This window comes from Pseudopipra pipra, chromosome 1 (genome assembly GCF_036250125.1).
Source record: "Pseudopipra pipra isolate bDixPip1 chromosome 1, bDixPip1.hap1, whole genome shotgun sequence".
NCBI lineage: Eukaryota > Metazoa > Chordata > Aves > Passeriformes > Pipridae > Pseudopipra > Pseudopipra pipra.
Genome location: NC_087549.1, coordinates 110847187 through 110857179, shown reverse-complemented (window position 1 = coordinate 110857179; position 9993 = coordinate 110847187). Strand labels below are relative to the sequence as shown.

At 47.8% G+C, this 9993-nt stretch overlaps 1 protein-coding gene and 2 non-coding genes across 3 annotated transcripts; all 3 read left to right on the top strand.

Annotated features, from left to right (window-relative positions):
- Positions 1 to 4050: 4050 nt before the first annotated feature.
- Positions 4051 to 8761, top strand: RPSA (ribosomal protein SA). Its single transcript, XM_064671228.1, has 7 exons — positions 4051 to 4165; positions 4417 to 4584; positions 5586 to 5704; positions 6867 to 7112; positions 7997 to 8125; positions 8358 to 8526; positions 8620 to 8761. The coding sequence occupies exons 2-7, from the start codon at positions 4452 to 4454 to the stop codon at positions 8712 to 8714; spliced, it is 891 nt and encodes a 296-aa protein (XP_064527298.1). The 5' UTR covers positions 4051 to 4165; positions 4417 to 4451; the 3' UTR covers positions 8715 to 8761.
- Positions 6219 to 6376, top strand: LOC135406058 (small nucleolar RNA SNORA62/SNORA6 family). The gene has a single exon (XR_010426125.1). It is a non-coding gene; the product is annotated as a small nucleolar RNA SNORA62/SNORA6 family (small nucleolar RNA).
- On the top strand, positions 7284 to 7442 carry LOC135406054 (small nucleolar RNA SNORA62/SNORA6 family). Its single transcript, XR_010426124.1, has one exon. It is a non-coding gene; the product is annotated as a small nucleolar RNA SNORA62/SNORA6 family (small nucleolar RNA).
- Positions 8762 to 9993: the final 1232 nt, after the last annotated feature.

Here is a 9993-nt window from a genome sequence, read left to right as displayed (position 1 = left end):
CTGATCTCAGCAGGGGACCAGAAATTGTCTCCTGCAAGGCATAATGCATGGTGATGATGGATTGCTGGGATGTCCTCTTGCTGTCACGTTATGGTCCTGGGATTCAGTAGCAGGCATGTTGTGCTCACCAAAACATTGATGTTGTTGATACTGAGATGTACATCTTCTGCATGGGAAGATCCCAAACTTCTTCTCTTTTCAGATGTTAAGATACATTCTCACATGGAACAATTTTTGTGGAGAGTTATCTGTGTGTAACAGACTTGTGAGACAGTTCTGTGTCCCCTTGTGTCAACTGGATCTGAACTACTTGTGCAGGTACCTGATAACAATTCAAGTATGGGCTGGGACAGTGCCTGCTCTTAAACACAGGGCTCCCCAGAGCTCTCCTGCTGTCTTGGAGAACCACCTTTTCATGCTGCTGACAGCTGCCCCAGCTGTGAGAAGAGATAGCAGACAAGCTCCCTAACCCTCTTGGGGCGGTAGAGGGTGGGAAAGACTCAAAGTTTAAAGGCACTGTCATTGTAGCCAAACACTGAGTTACGGATCTCCCTTTCACATAAAAAATAGGCGAACACTTTGCTAGCTTTTTAAATTTTTAATGTATTATGTGCCCTGCATAATCACTGACACCAGAACTAAACAGAAGGTATTCCTCATCTCACACACACACACACACACAGGTATATATGTGTACTTCTACAAACTCCATGCACTCTTGAATATGCTTATCCCTTCTGGCTTTGCTTCTTGTTTCAAAATAGTATTTCTTTGTAGAACTAGAAATAAGGGAATAGATTTGCCAAAGTATGTTTTCCCAAAACATGTAAGAAGTAATAACAAACCTTTGAAACAAGCCAAGATGGAGTTGGCAGGGAAGCATGGTAATGTGCAGTTTCACCAGAAGTGGGTTGATCTTCGCAGTTCTCCTTTGTCTTCTGGAGAGTCCAGCTCCAGGGGTGCCACACCATCTCTTGGGTGAGGGCATGTTTGGTAGGGAAGATACTGCTGAAAGAGCTTTCTGCCTGAGACTCTTCCCAAGACACAGGATTCAACCCATTCACTGCAGGACCTGTTCTGGTAGCACAGAATGCCCTCATTACAGCCCTAATGGGGGTAATGGGGGCAATCCCATTACCCCCAAATGGGGGCAATCCCAAATCCCCCCACCGCTGGGGCATCCTGTTACAGCCCACTACTCACAGGCTTCTGGTAAGGGCTGCTGCTCTCTCCTGCAAGCCTGGGCTGGCTGTCAGAGAGATGCTGTTTCTGGGGCTTTGTGACTACCCCAGGAACCTGCTCAAGGTTCTCGAGGCATCATCCAAAGGCTGGTAGTAACTCCATGATGCTTCTCTCTGTACCTGTAGGTCCCAAGTCTCCTTGGCACTGCAGGAGGACCAGTGGCTAAAAGCCCCTTTCTATGGGGCCCTTTGCACGCTACAAGTCCCTGTTCCCACAAACTGCCCTCAGCCTTCCCTTGAGCATTCCGGGCTCCATCCTGGAGACCCTATGCACGGCATGCTCCAGGGTGTCACTGCCTTGCTGGTCCTGACTGTAGAGTCAAAATCAGCCAAACGGGAACAGCCGCAGCTATGGCCATGTCCACAGATTGCACAGAAGAAGTAGAAACATATCTGTTCTTCATATTCAAGGTGCTCATGTTTAATATCAGCTTCAATATCTCAGTGATCAGATGAGGTGATTAAACCGTTTCCTCAGATAAGGAATATCTTGAATCCAACTTAGCTTATAAAAAGCAATGTCTGCCAGGCTCTGTATGTAATTCCGTAATAGATTTCTGTGTGACCTTTAGACCAGAGATACCAGGTCTAAAACACATGGTAAGATAGATACACTTCTACCTGAGGGGCATGTCCATTTGTAACAGAGATTTATTTTAAAAAGTCTCAGCACACAGTGGAAAAACAGAGCAAGTTTTCAGGTTACTTAAGGAAATAATTAGAAATACTTTACTGTCAAGCTTTATCATGACTCTTCCAAGCCCTCTCATGGGCTGTGGGGCTCATGGTCTACCAGACAGTCTCCAAAGTGTAACAGGAAGAAATAAATTAAGTATTAGAGATGCCAGAGGAGTCTGGAATGCTTACCAGTGGCACTCTTTTGATAACATTGTATTTACTGCAATATTTATTACTTAACTTCCAATCATTATCTTGAAATACACTTTTAATTCAGTTGGATTTCGAATGTGCAGAAGAACTCTCCAGACTAAATTCATCACACACACCATGGTAACATCACCACCACCTCCCTCTTCCCCCCAGGCTAATATTCACACTGTGCTCCATGTTGTACATAGCCCATCAGGTCAGCTGTCACTGTCCCCAGTGCACTTGTCAAAGTGCCACAGATGTCTATAACCTGTCAATAATAGTTCATGCTCCTGACAAGAGCTCACTAGTGAGTTGCTGAGTTTCATTTTACCTACTTTGTCACCACCATGTGACAAATGTCTGAATTACTCTTTTAAAAAATATCCTAAACCTGATCTGGTAATCTTGCTAATTGACATCATCTATCAAGCATGCCAGCTCCTGACTTGCAAGGTGAAGTTTTGTGGAAATGTTGGAAAGTGGCTGGCAGTGGCCCCTCACCAAAACACGACAAGGTCCCATTTTCTAGGAGGTGAAGAGCATACATGAGATGGCATTCTAACCTGCTACTTAAACAATCTTCTCCAGAGCAACTCAGTGTGCAGACATCACAAACAGGCTCTCAAGAGAATCCATGTCCAGTCACACTGCTGAGGTTAAACTAGGTTAAAACAGAGGAGAGAAAACTGTTATTAAACGATGTGAAGATGAATTACTACTAGCAGAAGGCACTGGCAATAGTGTTTGCATGGTCCAGAAACTTGTCCAGAAATGTATCTGGATCTGGACAATAGCAAGCATAACAAAGTAAATATCGCTACTTTTCTTTTTTCCACTGTCAGGCCTGTGCCTGCTTCCAGAATAGGACAAAGAAGAGGAGAAAGATGATGAAGATCCTTAAGTCTCATCCCTTTCTGTTGCTTCTTAAAAGCAAACAAACAAACAAAACCCCAACAAACCAAAAACCAACGAAAAACCCCAGGAGGGCAAGTACCACACGAATGTCCACTGCAGAACAGGATGTGTAAGTTCAGTGCCAATTTAACCTCTTTTTATGGACAGTTTTGGCAGAACAAGCTCGCGGAGCAGTGCCCCAGCAGGGAGGGAAACTGTGGGTGCAGGGAAGATGCTATGGCCCCTTAGAAGCTTCCCCCCACAGCAGGCAGTTTAGAAGCTAGATGTAATTAATAAAATAACCATCAGCCCCAGAAAACAAGAACATATATTTCACTTTCAGCAGGAAAACAGAACTGTAAAGTGTTTAAAATAAATCTTTGCTCTCTCTTCACTTCAAAGACTCAAAAACAGCCTTGAGTTTGTTTGGAGCACAAGCTCTGAAGCAGTTACTCCTGTCCAGAATCATGGAAACACAGAATCAATCAGGTGGGAAAAGACCTCCCATCAAGTCTAACCTTTGACCGAACACCATGTCAACTAGACCATGGCATGAAGTGCCACATCCAGTCCTTTCTTAAACACCTCCAGAGGCAATGACTCCACCACCTCCCTGGGCAGCCCATTCCAGTGTCTAATCACCCTTTCTGTGACATTCATCATAATGTCCAACCTAAACCTCCCTTGGTGCAGCTTGAGGCTGCATCCTCTTATCCTGTAGTTGCCTGGGAGAAGAGGCCGACCCCCACCTGGCTACAACCTCCTTTCAGGTAGTTGTAGAGAGCGATAATGTCACCCCTGAGCCTCCTCTTCTCCAGGCTAAACACCCCCAGCTCCCTCAGATGCTCCTCATAGGACTTGTGCTCCAGACCCTTCACTAGCTTCGCTGCCCTTCTCTGGATCCGTAATCCCACAGCTTTCAGCCCCGCCCGCAGACCATGCCCGGGCAGGGCCCTGGAAGGGCCGCCCTGAGCCGTCCGCTCCGCCATCGCTCCCGCCGGCACCGATCCCGCCCTGCCGGGCCGGACACGCCCCCGCCGCCGCGGAGCCCCGCCTCCCGCGCGCCCCATTGGCTGGCGAGGCTATATAAGGCCTCAGGCAGACGCAGGCTTCCTTTCGGCTCCGCGCCACCCGGGTCTCCACACGGCGTTGTCAGCGTGAGTCGGGGCCGCCGCGCGGGGCGCGGGGGCGGCGCGGGGCGCGTCGTCCCCCCGAGGCGGTAACGCCAGGGTTCTCTTCGCGCCCCTCCGCGGGGCCGACGGCCGGGCCGGGCCTGGCCGAGCCTCGGGGAAGGCCGAGGCCTGCTGGGGGGGGGGGGGGGGGGGGGAGGCGGCCCAAGATGGCGGCGCGTGCGGCTGGTCCTCGTGGCGCGTCCCCGCCGCGCTCAGCCGGGTCCCTCTGCCCGCAGGTTCCCTGTCGTTGCTTCCAAAGGGAAACCCCACAATGTCCGGAGGCCTCGATGTACTGCAGATGAAGGAGGAGGATGTCCTCAAATTCCTCGCTGCCGGGACCCACCTGGGAGGCACTAACCTCGACTTCCAGATGGAGCAGTACATCTACAAAAGGAAGAGCGATGGTAAACCCACGGGGTGGGCAGCTGGGATCTTGTGGGCATGACACAGGAAAGTGCTAGTGTTTGAGCTCTCTAGCATGGTTTCTCCATAGCTTGAAAGGAACAGACGTTTTTGCTGATCAAACCATACTAACTCAGAGAAGTAGAATAAAATACGGATTTTGGAGCTACTAGTTCTTGACTATCTTCATTTTGGAACTTGGTGAATCAATCACAGCTGGATTGGAGCAGTTTTGCTAGTTCTTGGCTATATTAACAAAATGGTTTTACTATCTCAGTAGCGATTTCTCTTGTTTGCATTGTTCTTCAATCTGAGCTGCCGTCTGTGAAAAGATTAAAGCTCATACCAGGCCTAGGTTCTTGCTGATAGGTGCTATGTGCTGAAATTGTGTTACACTAAACCCATAGGGGAGCTATTGAGCTATTCCTGGGAATAGGTTTAATTAGAATTAGACTAGAATGCTCTCACTTTAAAAAGAACATTAAGGTGCTGGAGCATGTCCAGTAAAGGGTAACATCATGAAAGGACTAGAGAACGTATTTGAAGAGGAATGGTTGAGGGAACTGGTTTCTAAAAGAGGAAGCTCAGGGGTAACCTAATTGCTCTCTACAGCTACCTGAAAGGAGGTTGTAGGCAGGTGGGGGCCAGTCTCTTCTACCATGCCAGCAGTGAGAGGACTACGGAAAATGGCTTTGAACTGAGACAGGGGAGATTCAGATTTCACTAGGGTGAAAATTAGGGTGCTCAGGCATTGGAATAGGTGGATGTATCACTGTCCCTAGAGGTGTTAAAGGTGTTTGGATCTGGTGCTGGGTGATGTGGTAGTGCTGGGTTGATGGTTGGACTGGATGATCCTAAAGGTCTCTTCCAGCCTTGATGATTCTATGATTCCATGAATTTTGGAATAACCATAGCTATGTGACAGGTTAATTGGCAGAAGAGTGCTGTCCTATTTTAGGATCTTGTACTTGCTGGTTGCTCTAAAGCATTCTGTCACCAATAGGTATTTACATCATCAATCTGAAGAGAACCTGGGAAAAGCTCCTCCTGGCAGCTCGTGCCATTGTTGCCATTGAGAACCCAGCTGATGTGAGCGTCATTTCCTCTAGGAATACTGGACAGGTATGGGCATTTGTTAATCATGAGGCCTGCAATCTCAGTAGCAAGACAGTCTTGTTATGCATCATTGCCTGCCAGCGGCAGCTTGGTGATAAAAGGCAGTAACACCAATTTTAACTTTAGGAACACTTTGGGAAACGTGTTTCTTGTGTTACATTTGCAGCTTAAAACAGATCAGTTGAAACCCACTCCCCATTTCTGTAGTTTCAGAGTGTTTGGTAACTTATTTGTCTTCTACGTCCTCCTTTGGGACCTGATAGAAGAGTTTTCAAAGAAATAATTTTCTCTGTTATTGAGCAAGATACAGTAACTGGTATATTTGTAATTTTTGTCTGTAGCGTTATAGCAAGAAATGTTTCTTGTAGAAGATAACAACAGCCTTTAAATAAAACTTATTAATCACTGGAGTTTGTGAGATTAGTTTCTTTGGGCTAACGCAGTTGGGGCCACAAACAGGGAGATTGTGAGTGGCACAGGGTGGATTTATGAAGGAAAAGCCTGGGTTCCTGGGGGTTGACTTGCACACTGTTAAAGCTTGATGCTGAGGTCAGTTTCTGGCCGGTGAGCTCTCAAGTGTCGGAGGTGTGCGACAGCAATGGATGGCAGGGTTTTTGCTAATGCCAGGAGAGGGCTCCCTCTAGGGTTGGAGTTCGATGGTAGGGCCCTGCCACATGCCTGAGAAGTTGAAAACTGTTGCAAGTGGATAAGAACTGCCAGCTGGAATTTTAGTGGACACATCCACAGTTTGCGTGTATTTACTGTTAAGTTCTTCCTGTAGTTCCTGAAGTCATGCTACTGGATAATGAAAGGATGTAGAGATAACACAAGAAAATTGTCTTGCTTTTGTAATAAGCTGTTTATTTTATCCCCCTTTCATGATTTGATTATGAGAATTCAGAGTAGAGCTTGCAAATTACTTTAGGGGAAGAGAAGGGTGTTTTCTGTATCCTGACTTCCTGCTTTACTGGTGGATATGACATTTTAAACTCATGGTGTAGCTATTTTCAGAAGCATTTTTGTCTCCTTCTGAGATGATGAGCCCTGATTTCACAAGTACTGAAACAAGTAGTTCAGTTAAATTCTGTGCGTGTTCACTGACAGTGCCTGGGTGAGTTGGTTGAAATGCGGTTTTCCAGCTTCACCGTTGCTGTGGTCCATTTTGCAGCGTGCTGTTCTGAAGTTTGCTGCTGCCACGGGGGCTACTCCTATTGCCGGACGTTTCACCCCCGGTACCTTCACCAATCAGATCCAAGCGGCTTTCCGTGAGCCACGACTCCTGGTTGTCACGGACCCCCGGGCTGACCATCAGCCCCTGACAGAGGCGTCTTATGTCAACATCCCCACCATCGCGCTGTGCAACACCGACTCCCCGCTGCGCTATGTGGATATTGCTATTCCCTGCAATAACAAGGTAATGGCTTTGTTGTAACATTCCAAGCAGCTTCTTCCGTAGCATGCCCCGTGTTTGCAAGATGGATGCTTTCTGCAAGGGAGAGCTGGCTTGTATCTTGTGTGTCTCCCAGGGGAACAAGCTAATAATTGTCTCTTCCAAACTGGCAGGCGGGTGGGGAGGAGGAAATAAACTGCACACAGTTGGAGCTTGGAGCTGAGGCTGATTTCTGGCCAAGGAACTCTCAAGTGTAGGACGTGTGCTATAGTAACCTGGCAAGATATTTCACTGATGCCATGAGGGTCTTTGTGGCCCAGTGAGTGGGGTTTGATAGTTTTTCTTGCCACAGATTATGAATATGAATGAAAGATAAAGTGAACTGATGAAGGAACTGCTCTGAAACATTACCTTGTCAGAAATCACCTGAAAGGTAAAGTCTAGGAAAATGAGAAGCTTCTTTAAACTCTTATCTAGATGTCAGTCACCAAAACTAATGTAAGCTACATCTGAGCATGTGTGTAAGCTTTGCTTATTTCATCAAGTTTTCAGTTTCTTCATTCTAGCATATGTGATGAGCATAATCCCTGTCTTTTTGACGAGATTCACGTGGGATAGTGACTAGTATGAAACTCCATAGCAAGAGATTTACCTTGGGCTATGTTGTATAAAACAGACTCACATGTTGGTGACTGACATGCACTGGAATTGCTGCTGAGACCTGAAAGTGTCACTGGGAATGTGAAAAGTTGCCTTTTTTTTGTGTCTAAGTATACAAGTCTGGGTATGGGCAAGTAATGTCTTTCTTTTGCCACACAAGAACCTTGGATTGGGTACAAATAAGTCTTTTGCTCTTTCTTCAAAGGTTTAGCTTTACAGAAACTCTCACCTACTTTCTTCTGTTCCAGGGAGCCCACTCAGTGGGTCTGATGTGGTGGATGCTGGCTCGGGAGGTCCTGCGCATGCGTGGCACCATCTCCCGTGAGCACCCATGGGAAGTCATGCCTGATTTGTACTTCTACAGAGATCCTGAGGAGGTAGGAGCCCCATGGCAGGAAGTGTGTCTCTGAGATGTTTTGCTTGTGCTCCAACCCCGTTGTCCCGTGTGCTGGCTGTTGAGGATGGCTTTTGCCAAAATAATAACTGCACTTCACACTTCAATGTGGTGGTTGGTTAATTGTATTGCCTGTTAGTGCCTGCTGTCTGGTGTGTGATAGTAGGTGTGGTGATGTGTTCCTGGGAGACTCAGGCTGGGCTCTTCCATTGCAGATTGAAAAGGAGGAGCAAGCTGCTGCCGAGAAAGCAGTCACGAAGGAGGAGTTCCAGACCGAATGGACGGCCCCAGCACCTGAATTCACTGCTCCTCCTCAGCCTGAGGTTGCAGACTGGTCTGAGGGAGTGCAAGTCCCGTCTGTGCCCATCCAGCAGTTCCCCACAGGTCAGTTTGAGGGGTGTCTGTGGGAAGGGGGGGATGTTTTGTGAGTGGGAAGAGCTGGGGTGCATTTAAGTGGTGTTGTCTTTGTGGTTACAGAGGACTGGAGCGCCCAGCCTGCCACTGAAGATTGGTCAGCAGCTCCCACGGCCCAGGCTACTGAGTGGGTTGGCACTGCCACAGAGTGGTCTTAACTTCAGTCCCACTGTACTGTGAGAGAAATAAAGCCTGGTTTACTATACACTGTGCCTGGTACTGCTTTTGTAAACTTGCTGTCTTGTGATATGTGTGGGTAGTGTGGGGCACAGTCCTCAGCCAAGGGTAGGGTGTCTGTTGCATCCTGTTCAGTGGAGCTGGGGGTTGTGGGTTCTGTCTGCCTGCAGCAGTGGGCTGGGCTGCCCCCTCCTGCCTGCTTGCCTGACAAAACACAGCACCAGGGCTGGGGCGGGTTTCACATTTCCCACCTTGCCTGGCTCCATGCCCCCAGTGATGAGGCAGCTCCCTATTGGCCAGCAGGAGTCCAGCTAGGGTGGCTTTGCATGTGGGACCGGAGAGGAGGTGACAAGGGGTGGACCTGGTTCTTCCACCACTCCCTGCACCCCGGGGAGGTGACAAGGGGTGGACCTGGTTCTTCCACCACTCCCTGCACCCCGGGTGGGTGAGGCTGGAATCCACCCAAGCGGAGTGTTTTCGTTGTTCTACCTGAGGTTTCACAAGTTCGCAGAGCAAAGAAGGTTCTGGTGACTGGGTGCGGGAGGTCTGACTGCACAGTGTGGAGAGGAGAGCCCTTGAGTGGGAGCTGCTCCCTTGCTGAAACCCCAGCTTATAGCATCAGTATTGCCAGTTCCTTCCTCAAAAATACTGCAGTAATCTTCAGGAAAAAACCTCCACATTCTCTTGTCTGCTTTAACTCTTTTGAGGATTATATTGCTGTGATTAATAGCAGTAGTGGGAGGTAGACCCTTCACCAAGTGAAATGGGGGTTTTTGTTGGAGATCAAATTGGATCCTTTTTTCCATGTTGCTGTGGTCTCGGATTCTCTTTTTTGTACCTCCAGCACTGCCAATTAACCTGTAAAGAATGTTTGCTCTTAGCACATGTGCTCATTTGATTTTACTGTAATAGTGCATAGTAGCAGTAGAAAAACCTAAAGCAAGTTATGTATATTATTGCACAGCACGTATCCAAAGGAGGATGATGTTTTTTCCTGTTGTCTTTACCTAGTACATGCAAGATGACTAAATAGTTAATAACAAAAAGCTTTTAGCCAAGAGGCATATAAGCACTTCACCATTTGGCCCTGAAAGGGACCTGTTCTGTTTGTGCACTATGTTCTTCAGATGTGTGTTTGTGACACATCCTCAGGTACTTCACTTTCCAGCACCCAGCAGTGAGAGGCTCCTTCCTGTCACCTGAGCTCTGTCACCGGTGTGTTGGGGTGGGTTGAGACCTGGTCGCTTTGGGACTCTGGGT

Bases quoted from the DNA above. Each gene is read 5' to 3' on its own strand.
- RPSA (XM_064671228.1), top strand. From the start codon at position 4,452: ATGTCCGGAGGCCTCGATGTACTGCAGATGAAGGAGGAGGATGTCCTC. The intron at 5,705-6,866 runs GTATGGGCATTT...TCCATTTTGCAG, and splicing joins CCTCTAGGAATACTGGACAG to CGTGCTGTTCTGAAGTTTGC. The intron at 7,113-7,996 runs GTAATGGCTTTG...CTTCTGTTCCAG, and splicing joins CTATTCCCTGCAATAACAAG to GGAGCCCACTCAGTGGGTCT.